At 44.8% G+C, this 14,004-nt stretch overlaps 1 protein-coding gene across 1 annotated transcript in view; it reads right to left on the reverse strand.

Annotated features, from left to right (window-relative positions):
• LRRC72 (leucine rich repeat containing 72) overlaps positions 1-9,746 on the reverse strand; it is a 54,135-nt gene extending 44,389 nt beyond the window's left edge. The window contains exons 1-3 of the mRNA XM_089660252.1: positions 9,679-9,746; positions 6,217-6,290; positions 2,602-2,671 (exon numbers count right to left, since the gene is read on the reverse strand). Coding sequence (XP_089516378.1) covers positions 2,602-2,671; positions 6,217-6,290; positions 9,679-9,741 — 207 coding nt within the window. The 5' untranslated portion in view covers positions 9,742-9,746. The remainder of the gene's footprint in view (positions 1-2,601; positions 2,672-6,216; positions 6,291-9,678) is intronic.
• Positions 9,747-14,004: the final 4,258 nt, after the last annotated feature.

Genomic DNA, 14,004 nt, shown 5'->3' on the forward strand with positions numbered 1-14,004 from the left:
TCTATGAGCATCAGGTAACATTTCTCAGCCTCCCATTATCTTCTGCAGCATGTCTCCAGTCTCTGACCATGGTTTCCTTTAGTATGGGGTCAGTCTATTTATAAAAAAAAATTTCTGTGTGAATGTGTCGGCATTCATACAGCAGTTGCCCTGTAATGTCTTTCCTATGATCATCAGCCCAATCTAGTGGCCATTGTGCGGTATTTTCCTGAAATACCGCAATAAGGAAAATACCACATTATGGCCACTAGGTCAAGAAATACAGATACTGGACATATTACTTGGATTATTTGTAACAGCTGTGCTAATATTGAGGCGATCACAGAGCAATTTTTTTTCATAACTAGACCCCTAAGTGTCTGAAGTCTTTCACAGTCCTCCCAAGCAGAACATATATTGAATGTTGTGTGCAGCCCTTTGATGAAGTCAAGAGCTGCAGTTGAGGCCAATCTATTCTTCATAAGGCCCCTTTCAGATAGGACGGACCAGTCAGCATAGCCACCTGCTCAGTAGGGGGTCTCTCTGCTGATCCCCACTGAGCAGGTGGATGACAAGTCCATGTCCGCTCCGCTGCAACAGAGCGGACACAGACACTGCCCGCTGTCTTCTATGGGGCGGTTGGATGGAAATGGACCGCCTGTCCGTTTCCATATGACTAACATCTGATCTGATCCACCAGACGGATGGGGAACGGATCCCCGTCCATCTGTTTTTGGTATACAGGATTGGACACAGATACCCGCCGGTCCATAGAGATCTATGGATGGTCCAAATTTCAGGTGGACTCGATTGGACCATCAGTGTGAAAGGGGCCTAAATTGACAAAAACTGGCTTGAGCCCCTTTCACATGGCTGTTCTGATCAGGTCTGTCTTTCAGGTGGACCTGATTGGAAGGTCCAAAGAGCCCTATGGACAAGAGGGAGTAAACAGACTTGTGTCCGTTTACCCCCGCCTACTTCTGGGTCCAATCAGCTTCACAAACAAAACTGCATTCTTTACTGTTTGGGTCGGCCAGATCGTTGGTGGCCTGATGTAAACAGACAGCGGAGTCCATTTAAATCTGGCCACCCATATAGCTGACAGGTGTAAGCCCATGTCCGCAATGCAGACACTGATCGGGCATGCATGTGACATCCATCCCAGTCTGCTCTGATCAGCATAGGATCAGCTCACAGATTGGAGCAGAATCCACCCAGTGTGAAAAAAAGTAGTGCTGGGAAATTCTCAGGATTGAAGGTGAATATTGCAGCAAAAGCAGGTTTTGTTATTGTATCCTTTAATGGACTGTTCACCGTGTAAACAATTTATGAAATAATAATGAACAACGGAGCATACCCAAGATACAACAATACCACAGACAGCAGCAGAGCATTCTGCTTTTACAACGTTCATGGATAAACTCCACGTTCACCCTGTAAAATAATAACCCTGGTGACTGTGCCATTTCTGAGTCCTCCGAACTACATATAATATCCCAGCCCTGAAGAAGGAGGGATCTTTGAGCCTCTGGAACTCATTGATTGATTTAGGTTTCCTTGTTATGAACGAACACCAAGATTAAAGCAGTGTTAAACCCAAAAGCAAACTTTTATTGCAATACAGCTTAGTTGTGATAGATGTGATGGCTGCATTAGTTTTCTTTTTGAGGCGTTCCTTCTTCTATTTCAATCTGGTGATCCAGCCAGCAAATCTGTTGTTTTTCAGAAACACAAGCTTTCCAGCAGAATGTATCAGTTTGCAGGGATGAGACAGGCCATTTCCCACTGACAGGGGTGATTACAACAATCAGATTTTATTTATGTAAAACCTTTATCCCAAAAGAAATGAAAAAATGTTGCTGTAACGGACTATAAAGTGTGAGCTGGCTGGAGTTTGGCTTCATTTGGTTAGTGTATTTAAATCTGCTGGTACAGTTAACCCCCCCCCAGACGTAAAAAAAAAAAATAATAAATACATATACACACACATATATATACACACACACACACACACACACACACACACACACACAATATATATATATTTTTTTTTTATTATTTTTTTTTATTACTATACAGGATTTATATAGCACCAACAGTTTGCTCAGCTCTTTACAATATAAGGGAGACAGTACAATTACAATACATTTCAGTACAGAAGGAATATGAGGGCCCGGCTCGTGGAGCTTACAATCTAAAGGATTATATATATTCTATATATATCTAAAGGATATATATATATATTTTTTTTTCTGTCTGATGTGCCTCCTGTGCTCATTCCTCCAGAGTTGTGTCTCACAAATACTGGAGGTGTGTTGCTGCCCAGATCACCAGGTGAGTGGAAAAAAAGCCAAATAAAAAAAAAAAAGCAGCCACCACATCTAATGATTGGTAAGCTGCAATATATTAAATTTTTGGTTTTGGGTTTATTACCACTTTAAAAGATTTTGGTTTTGCGCTATAATTAGAGGGATTTTTTTTTTTACACATAGTCAATAAAAGGTTGACAAAGGCTTCCCTTCCCTACACTATCAAAACCAATTAAAACCCTTTGGATGGGGCTCAGCTTTTTAAATCAGGAGTACTCAGTATTTCTACAATTTTCTTTCCTTTTTTTGGTACCTTGTTATGGTTCAGCCACAAATATTTCAGCATGCGAAACCTTGACAGATCTGAGACTTCTTGTAACCCTCTACGAAAAAATGAAAGAAACAGAAAAAATATAACTTTTCATTACAGGTTCTGTAATTAGCTCTTTTATTAAACTGATGATTGAGTTCAGCACAGTTTTATGTATCAAATATGTCAGAGAGGATCCAGGGATGAGATGTCTGTATTTGGGGTCCCAGGTCTGCATACCCACAACAACCATATTATGAAGATGGGACAGAGGAGTGTAAACACCCCAAAATAGGCAGAAACCAACAAAACTGAGAGGTGGTTGGGGTCAGAGCAAGGAACAATAGAGGGCTGTTTGACTCCCCAGGAGATATGTAAAGTCAAGGACTCCTATAAATGAAATAGAATTCTGACCGTATCCAGACTTTGACTTAAAGTGGACATCCGATCAAAAGCTAGCTAAGCTTAAAATTTGCTCCCACCCCCATTCTAAGCACTATGCTGACTACCCTGTAAAGCAGGGGTCTCCAAACTTCTCAATCAAAGGGCCAGTTTACTGTACTTCAGACTTTAGGGGGGCCAGATTGTGGCCAGTGAGGGTAGAAAATGTCCCGTCCCCAGCATAAGTGAGAATAAACATCAACTCAGGGTTGGTGGTCAGTAGGAGGATGAGTAGTGCCCCATCATTGGTATCAGTGGGAGGAATAGTGCCCCATCATTGGTATAAGTTGGAGAAATAGTGCCCCATCATTGGTATAAGTTGGAGAAATAGTGCCCCATCATTGGTGTCGGTGGAAGGAATAGTGCCCCATCATTGGTGTCAGTGGGAGGAATAGTGCCCCATCATTGGTGTCGGTGGAAGGAATAGTGCTCCATCATTGGTGTCAGTGGAAGGAATAGTGCCCCATCATTGGTGTCAGTGGAAGGAATAGTGCCCCATCATTGGCATTAGTGGAATGAATAGTGCCCCATCAATGGTATCCGTTGGAGGATTAGTGCCCCATCAATGGTATTAGGTGGAGGAATAGTGCCCCATCATTGGTATCAGTGAGAGGAATAGTGCCCCATCATTGGTGTCAGTGAGAGGAATAGTGCCCCATCATTGGTGTCAGTGAGAGGAATAGTGCCCCATCATTGGTGTCAGTGAGAGGAATAGTGCCCCATCATTGGTGTCAGTGAGAGGAATAGTGCCCCACCATTGGTGTCAGTGAGAGGAATAGTGCCCCATCATTGGTGTCAGTGAGAGGAATAGTGCCCCATCATTGGTATCAGTGGGAGGAATACTGCCCCATCATTGGTATCAGTGGAATGAATATTGCCCCATCATTGGTATCAGTGGGAGGATTAGTGCCCCATCATTGGTATCAGTGGGAGGAATAGTGCCCCATCATTGGTATCAGTGGGAGGATTAGTGCCCCATCATTGGAAGGAATAGTGCCCCATCATTGGTGTCAGTGGGAAGAATAGTGCTCCATCATTGGTGTCAGTGGGAAGAATAGTGCTCCATCTGTGTCCTTTCCCACACTCAAAAAAAGCCTATTAAAAAAAAAAAAAAAAAAAAAAAAAAAGTGTACCAGGGGCATTTCATGGGGCCCCCTACTGACCCCGGGCCTTCGGACAGTGCCTGAGTGCTCGAATGGTCAGTCCGCCCCTGGCTGGGGGTGGGAGTGCATTTAAACTCATTTTGTTTTTGGTTGGACTTCTACTTCAACCACTTGCCTACCGGGCACATTCACCCCCTTCCTGCCCAGGCCAATTTTCAGCTTTCAGTGCTGTCGCACTTTGAATGACTATTGAGCACTGGCTGTGCTTCACCAAGACATCAAACGCTGCCGCAAGTGCATGTAGATAGGACATAACTGAAAGAGGCTGGAGCCAATCACCAGCACAGAGACAGAAAAAAAAAATATCTTTAAGTAAATATTTTATAATACACAGCGCTTAAATGTTTAGTTAGGGTTTACATCTATTTCAATTTTATTTAATACAAGAGGCGTTCAAGTCAAATTGGGACTTTTGTGTTTATATAAAAAAAAAAAAAATTTCAATGAGAACTAAATTTATTTTTGTTTACATACTCCCCTGCTACATTTACACACTTATCCCAGCGGAAAAGCTTTGGCATAGAAAGACTTGTCAGTACTCCTGAACCACCCTAGGACAGCCGGCTTAACTTCCTCATCATTGTGTTCACCGTACCAACAGAAAGATTCGTCTTGTAAAATTTTCACAGGTTATGCTTCGGTTATCCAGGATCAGGTGTTCCATGGGCTAAATGTTCACAGGAATGACTGCTGTGGGCTGGAAACCACCACGGCTGGGATGGTCACTGACAGACATACAGCCATCTTTGTTTACACCATTCAAATGTCTTACTGCGGCTGAGTGTCTCATCACCGTGCCGTGCTTGAAGTCTTCTGTAGATATCTGCAGGCTTTATGCCTTCGTTCACAAGAAATATCATCATCACTCGCTGTTCCATGCACACACTGACACTGTTGTCTGCCATCTTGATTAAGGACCTCAGGACTGGCCCGCGACATGTGCTCCACCTATCAGTAATCCTTTTTATACCTGGAAAATTAAAAGTCCCAGATTGACTTGAATGCCCCTTGTATTATTATTATACAGGATTTATATAGCGCCAACAGTTTGCTCAGCGCTTTACAATATAACGGGAGACAATACAGCAACAATACAAGAGGGTTAGGAGGGCCTGATCCTTGGAGCTTACAATCTAAGAGGGAGGGGCTAGTGGTACAAAAGGTAGTAACTGTGGGGGATGGACTGGTAGGAGGAATAGAAGATTCCATTATTAGCTGAGGGCAGGATAGGCTTCCCTGAAGAGATAGGTTTTCAGAGATCACCTAAAAGTGAGCAGAGTAGGTGATAGTCTGATAAGTTGGAGGTAGAGAGTTCCAGAGGATGGGGGAAGCTCTGGAGAAGTCCTGGAGATGAGCATGGGAGGAGGAGACAAGGGAGCTAGAGAGTAGGAGGTCATGTGAGGAGCGGAGAGTACGGTTTGGGTGATATTTGGAGACAAGATCGGTGATGTAATTTGGGGCAGAGTTATAAATGGCTTTATATGTTATTGTTAATGTTTTGAATTTTATCCGTTGGGCAATGGGAAGCCAGTGGAGGGATTGGCAGAGAGGGGTGGAGGACACTGAATGGAGGCCAGTGGAGGGATTGGCAGAGAGGGGTGGAGGACACTGAGTGGAGGCCAGTGGAGGGATTGGCAGAGAGGGGTGGAGGACACTGAGTGGAGGCCAGTGGAGGGATTGGCAGAGAGGGGTGGCTGATACAGAACGGTTAGTAAGGTGGATGAGTCTGGCAGCAGCATTCATGATAGACTGAAGAGGGGATAGCCTGCGATGAGGTCGACCAATGAGGAGGGAGTTACAATAGTCAAGGCGAGCTATAACCAGGGAGTGAATAAGTTGCTTAGTGGTTTCCGAGGTTAGGAACGGGCGTATCTTGGAGATGTTGCAGAGATGAAGTCTACATTATTATGATGAGCTCTTGTATCATATATGTGGGTAATATACAGTCAAATACAGCAGGCTGGATCTGGTCATGAAAAACTACAGAAAATACTAGAAGGATCGAAGTACTTACTTCCTGCCCAGGTAGAGCTCCTGTACATCGGAGTCTGTCCTGTAGCCGCACTTCTCCATCTGCTCCTCTATTATCTGCACCAATAGACAAATCACACCTTTTATTATAAACACTGTTCTAGCATCTACACCTACAGAGGTCACACCACTGCTATTATATGTGAACAATTTTATTACTTTTAAAACAAGTAACTCAACATTAAAACTGTATAGAGGAGGAAGCTCAGAGAGGGAGTTCACAACATTATTCAGGGATAAATTCCGTCATCACATGGACTACACATCTACCTTAGAGTAGATCTTATATGTACAGTATAAGTATACAGTTGTGCTCAAAAGTTTGCATCCCCTGGCAGAAATTGTGACATTTTGGCATTGATATTGAAAATATGACTGATCATGCCAAAAAATGCGCTTTTATTGAAGGATGATGATCATATGAAGCCATTTATTATCACATAGTTGTTTGGCTCCTTTTTAAATCATAATGATAACAGAAATCACCCAAATGGCCCGGATCAGAAGTCTCTGCGCCCCAGGTCAGAAGTCTCCACCTCTGGATCAGAAGTCTCCGCCCCCTGGATCAGAAGTCTCCCTCCCCTGGAATGTTTGGCCTTGGTACAGACACACAAGGTGACACACACAGGTTACAATGCCAATTAGAGGTTAATGTCCCACATCTGTGGCTTTTTAAATTGCAATTAGTGTCAGTGTATAAATAGTCAATGAGTTTGTTAGCTCTTATATGGAAGCACTGACTAGGCTAGATACTGAGCCATGGGGAGCAGAAAAGAACTGTCAAAAGTCCTGCGTCACAAGGTAATGGAACTTTATAAAGAAGGAAAAGGACATAAAAAGATGTCCAAAGCCTTGAATATGCCAATCAGTACTGTTAAATCACCTATTAAGAAGTGGAAAGTTCAGGGATCTCTTGATAGCAAGCCAAGGTCAGGTAGACCAAGAAAGATTGCAGCCACAACTGACAGAAGAATTGTCCAGGATTCAATTAAAAACCCACAGGCAACCTCAAAAAAAAAAAAAATAAATAAAAAATACAGGCTGCTCTGGAAAAAGATGGTGTGGTTGTTTTTAGGGAGTACAATATGGTGATACTTTAACACAAATGAGCTGTTTGGTCAAGATGCCAGAAAGAAGCTTTTACTGCACCAATGCCACAAAAAAGCCCAAATACAATATGCCTGACAACACCTTGACATTCCTAACCGGGTCTTCTTGTGTCATTGATGCAGTAAAGGCTTCTTTCTGGCACTTCCACCATGCAGCTCATTTTTGTTCAAGTGTCATCATATTGTTCTCCTTCAAAACAACCACACCATCTTTTTCCAGAGCAGCCTGTATTCCTCCTGAGGTTACCTGTGGGGTTTCCCTTTGTATCCCGAACAATTCTTCTGTCAGTTGTGGCTGCAATCTTTCTTGGTCTACCTGACCTTGGCTTGGTATCAAGAGATCCCCAAACTTTCCACTTCTTAATAGGTGATTTAACAGTATTGATTGGCATATTCAAGGCTTTGGACATCTTTTTATGTCCTTTTCCATCTTTATAAAGTTCCATTACCTTGTTACGCAGGACTTTTGACAGTTCTTTTCTGATCCCCATGGTTCAGTATCTAGCCTAGTCAGTGCTTCCACATAAGAGGTAACAAACTCATTGACTATTTATACACTGACACTAACTGCAATTTAAAAAGCCACAGATGTGGGACATTAACCTCTAATTGGAATTCTAACCAGTGTGTGTCACCTTGTGTGTCTGTACCAAGGCCAAACATTCCAGGGGGCGGAGACTTATGATCCGGGGGCGGAGACTTCTGATCCAGGGGCGGAGACTTCTGATCCAGGCCATTTGGAGGATTTCTGTTATCATTATGATTTAAAAAGGAGCCAGACAACTATTTGATATTAAATGGCTTCATATGATCATCATCCTTCAATAAAAGAGCATTTTGTGGCATGATCAGTCATATTTTCAATATCAATGCCAAGATTTCACAATTTCTGCCAGGGGAGGAAAACTTTTGAACACAACTGTATTACACAAAACATGTTTATCTGTACAAGTGCATGCTAGGGGAAAACTCATTGGAAAGGGTTAAATCACAAAGCATATCTCCATCCAGAAGACTGAGGTACAAGCAGGACCAGGGGACGTCCATATATGAGAAATGATTACCAAACAACCAAGAAGCGGGCGCTGTGGATGATGTGGATGGAGGCTGCCTGTCATAAGCACCCAGGATTGGAGGTATGGAGTGGATTCTATCTGGAAGATCCATGTGCCGGGTTCCGTCTGTTTATAAGGCTGCTGGGAATGCTGGAACACTCTGGAGGGACCACTGTCAGGACTTGGTGTGGGCGAGGATGCAGACGCTGGGTGAGTATGCAGGTTTGCGGTCGCTCAGAGCTTGCCAAGTAAAGATCGGATTTGAACGCTGATGCCAGACAAGGAAGGTGAAACGTTCAGGGTTCACCAAGCAATGCGTTTCAGAGAAATCTCCTTTGGAAATAATGAGGGACTTCTCTGAGAACACCTCCAGGGACAATACAGGGAGATCAAAGGGACACTTCCAGGGAAATAATGAGGGAGATCTCCAGGAACATTACAGAGAACACCTCCAGGAAAATAATGAGGGACATATCCAGGGACCCCTCCAGTGACCATACAGGGACACCTCCAGGGAAATGAGGGACATCTCCAGGGACCCCTCCAGTGACCATACAGGGACACCTCCAGGGAAATGAGGGACATCTCCAGGGACCCCTCCAGTGACCATACAGGGACACCTCCAGGGAAATAATGAGGGAAATCTCCAGGGACATTACAGGGACACCTTCAGGGACATTACAGGGGACACTTCCAGGGAAACAATGAGGTACACCTCCAGGGACAATACAGGTAACACCTCCAGGGAAATGAGGGACATCTCCAGGGACACCTCCATGGAAATAATGAGGGACACCTCCAGGGACAATACAGGTAACACCTCCAGGGAAATGAGGGACATCTCCAGGGTAACTTTCAGGGATTTCTCTAGGAACATTTCCAGGGACATCTATGAGAACATCTCCAGGGAAATTATGAGGAACAGCTCTAAGAACATCTCCAGGGACATTACAAGGGACACTTCCAGGGAAATAATGAGGGACACTTCCAGGGACATTACAGGTACATTACAGGGGACACCTCCAGGGACATTGCAGGGGACATCTCCAGGGAAATTATGAGGAAGACCTCTAAGAACATCTCCAGGGACATTACAGGGGACACTTCCAGGGACATGACAGGTACATTACAGGAGACACCTCCAGGTACATTACAGGGGACACTTCCAGGGACATGACAGGTACATTACAGGAGACACCTCCAGGGACATTACAGGGGACACTTCCAGGGACATGACAGGTACATTACAGGAGACACCTCCAGGGACATCTCCGTGGTCACCTCTCTGAACTCCGGGTTCCTCTCAGCCGGTTCAAGTCCTCCAGCATTCACCCTGGCCGCCATCTTGGCTTTATTTGTTGCCAGGATACGGGAGGGTCAGGCGGTGACGGGGAGGGCGGGATCAGCCCGCAGGAAGTACGCCATGCGGAGACCGGAAGAAGCTCTGTGAGGGCGGAAGTGGGTCCGGGTAAGATGGAGACTGAAGGGGCCGAGACATCCAGGAGGGTAAATAAATAATAAAGGGAATGAGAGAGAAGTACGAGAGAAGGAGATGTATGGGGGGGGGATGATGGGACTTGTAGTACTACAATAGAGGGGGGAGGGGATGATGGGACTTGTAGTACTATAATAGAGGGGGGAGGGGATGTTGGGGCTTTTAGTACTACAATGGGGAGGGGATAGTGGGACTTGTAGTACTACAACAGAGGGGGGAGGGGATGGTGGGACTTGTAGTACTACAATAGAGGGGGGAGGTGATGGTGGGACTTGTAGTACTACAATAGAGGGGATGATGGGACTTGTAGTACTACAATAGAGGGGGGAGGGGATGGTGGGACTTGTACTACTACAATAGAGGGGGGAGGGGATGGTGGGACTTGTAGTACTACAATAGAGGGGGGAGGGGATGGTGGGGCTTCTAGTACTACAATGGGGAGGGGATGGTGGGGCTTCTAGTACTACAATGGGGAGGGGATGGTGGGACTTGTAGTACTACAGTAGAGGGGGGATGATGGAGCTTGTAGCACTACAATAGAGGGGGATAATGTGACTTGTACTACAATAGAGGAGGGAGGACTTGTAGTACTACAGTAGAGGGGGAGGAAATGGAGTTTGTAGTACTACAATAGGGAGGGATGGTGGGACTTGTAGTACTACAGTAGGGGGGGGGAATGGTAGGACTTGTAGAACTAGAGTAGGGGGGGAATGGTGGGACTTGTAGTACTAGAGTAGGGGGGGGAATGGTGGGACTTGTAGTACTAGAGTAGGGGGGGGGGGTGGTGGGACTTGTAGTACTAGAGTAGGGGGGGAATGGTGGGACTTGTAGTACTACAGTAGAGGAGGGGGGGATGATGGAGCTTGTAGCACTACAATAGAGAGGGATGATGGGTCTTGTAGTACTGCAGTAGAGGGGGGATAATGTTGCTTGTAGCACTACAATAGAGAGGGGTGATGGGTCTTGTAGTACTACAGTATGGGGGGGGGGTGATGGTGCTTGTACTACTACAATAGAGAGGGATGATGGGTGTTGTAGTACTGCAGTAGAGGAAGGGGGATGATGGGACTGCACAATGTCAGTTGGCAAGGTCCGATGGGATTTGTAGTTCCCCAATACAGAGGAGCAGACATTGCTGTGAATTGTACACGTTCTGATTACTCTAATAAATCCTGAGGAGTGTGGCAGTGATGTGTGCAGAGATCGGGGGTTGGTATCTGGGCTCCATAGATCATGTCTCTGTATGGGGACATTGTACGGTCCATGTCATTCTCTTCCCATGGTCTTTGTCCTCCAGGAATCATCAGAGGAGGACTCGTCCTCCACTCCGGGAGAAGATGTGGGCACACAGAAAAGAGAAGAACGACTGAGGAAATTTCGAGAGCTCCACCTGAAAAGAGTAAGAGAGACTTCCACCGTATGGGGACACCTCCTAATGACCGAGAGAGACTTAAAGAAGACCTCCAACCACAGTATTCCAACTATAGCTTTACATCCCATTAGCCATCACATTGGGAGTTGTTTGGTATTTGATTCATTATGCTGTGAAGTCAGGAACATCCATCGTACTTACAGTAGGTATAAAAAATAAATCACCCCCCTTTAAAATAATCACATTTTGTTGTTTTGCAGCCTGAAATGAAGACAGACAGTTTTTGTTTTATTCAGCTGTATTTACTCAGTGCAACTTATAGCATCCAAGTGAAAGCTGTAACATCAACATGTCATAATTTTGTTTTTTTTTTTTAAGTTAAACATAATCCCTTGAGTTAGAAAAAAGCCATTTGACTTTCAACGGTGATCAGCTGGGGTCATTTTGATTAGCTCAGCATTAAAAGAGCTTTCCTGGAGCATTTCAGTCCCTGATAGTGCAAATGAAGCAAACAGTCAACTGGTGACAAGGCACTCTCAGTGGGATCTCCGGGATGAAGTTGTAGACACACAAGTCAGGAGATGGATCCCAAAAAATGTCAAAGGCTTTATCAGTGCCTAGAAGCAGAGTGAAGTCTATTATTAAGAAGTGGAAGGTATTTGGTACAACACAGACCCTCCCTGGATCAGGACGTCGCTCCACACTGGATGAAAAAGCCAGGAGGCAACTGGTCAGAGAGGCTACCAAGAGGCCTACAGCAAATCTGAAGCCGTGTCTGGAATTGATGATAAAGAGCGGTCATTGTGTGCATGTGACACCAATATCACCAATCCTCCACAAATGTGGCTTGTATGGGAGGGGTGCAAGAAATAAGCTGCTCCTCAAGAAAGGCCACATACAGCCACCTCTAAACTTTGCCTGGACGCACCTTGTAGATTCTGAGGCCACATGGAAAAAGGTGTTCTGGTCAGATGAGACTAAAAGGGAATGATTTGGCCTCAACACTAAACGATATGTCTGGAGGAAATCCAATCCAGCTCCCCATCCAAATCCCACCATTCCTACAGTAGAGCATGGAAGGGGGGATATAATTATGGGGGGTCTCTCTGCAGCAGGGACTGGAGCACAGGTCAGGATAGAAGGGAAAATGGACTGGGCAAAATACCGTCACATTCTGAAGGAATATCTGCTGCCCTCTGCCAGAAAGTTGTCAATGGGAAGAAGGTTTACCTTCGAACATGACTGAGCCAAAGCACACAGCAAACATGAGCCCACAGCGGTTGGAGAAGGAAAAGGTGAATGTCTTTGCATGGCCTAGTCAGAGCCCAGACTTCAACCCCATTGAAAATCTGTGGAATTTCTTGAAGACTGCAGTCCACAAACCGTCCCCATCAAATGTCACTGAACTTGAACAGTTCTGCAAAGAAGAGCGGGCAAATATTGCAAAGTCTGGATGTGTAAAGTTAGTAGAGACATCCCAACAGACTAAAGGCTGGAATTACAGCAAAGGGGGGTTCAACAAAATACTGACACAAGGGGGGGATCCCTTTTCCAACTCAGTGATTATGTTTTTGTATTATTTTTTTTTATGTATTTTTTCTGACATGTTGGTGTTTATTTATTTTATTTATTTATTTCAGGTACTTATATAATGCCGTCAATTTACATAGCGCTTTACATATATATTGTACATTCACATCAGTCCCTAACCCTCAAGGGGTGTACAATCTAAGGTCCCTAACTCACATTCATACATACACATACTAGGGACAATTTAGACAGGAGCCAATTCACCTACCAGCATGTCTTTGGAGTGTGGGAGGAAACTGGAGTACCCCGAGGAAACCCACACAGGCACAGGGAGAACATGCAAACTCCAGGCGAGTGGTACCGTGGTTTGGATTTGAACCAGCAACCCTAGTACTGCCAGGCGAAAGTGCTATTTAGCCACTGTGCTGCCCATTCTATCTTTCTCTTGGATGTTATAAGTTGCACTGAGGCAATACAGTTGGATAAAACAAAAACTGTGTCTGTCTTCATTTCAGGCTGCAAAGCAACAAAATGTGATTATTTTAAAGGGGGGCGATTCTTTTCTATACCCATTGTGTATTGGTGGCTTTTGTCCTTGACAGCAAATCTTAAATCAGAACTTTTACCAAAATTGTAATATCCGTGCCTAACCTTCCCAAGTATCAACCCCTCTGAGACTTATTTTTCTGGGCACCCATGTTGCTGCATAATGACAGCAGCACCATCCTATCTCTGTGGCCAGAGGTATTTGTCCTCCTGGCATCCTAGTGCAGCACAGAAATGTAAATGGATCCTAATTGTGACCTCCGGCCTTCCCTTCAGTCTTGCACAGTTGTTCCGGCTCCTCTTCTGGACTGAAATGGCTTTCTCTGATTTCACTGCACACTGTGAGCTTCTCCTAGTGTTTTATTTATTTCAGGTACTTATATAGCGCCGTCAGTTTACGCAGCACTTTACATATATATTGTACATTCACATCAGTCCCTAACCCTCAAGGGGTGTACAATCCCTAACTCACATTCATACATACACATACTAGGGACAATATAGACAGGAGCCAATTAACCTACCAGCATGTCTTTAAAGTGTGGGAGGAAACCGGAGTACCCGGAGGAAACACACACAGGCACAGGGAGAACATGCAAACTCCGGGCAGGTGGTGCCGTGGTTGGGATTCAAACCAATGACCACAGTACTGCCAGGCGGAAGT

This window comes from Staurois parvus, unplaced genomic scaffold (assembly GCF_062004578.1).
Source record: "Staurois parvus isolate SC_StPar_1 unplaced genomic scaffold, SC_StPar_1.0 ptg001220l, whole genome shotgun sequence".
In the NCBI taxonomy this organism is placed as follows: Eukaryota; Metazoa; Chordata; class Amphibia; order Anura; family Ranidae; genus Staurois; species Staurois parvus.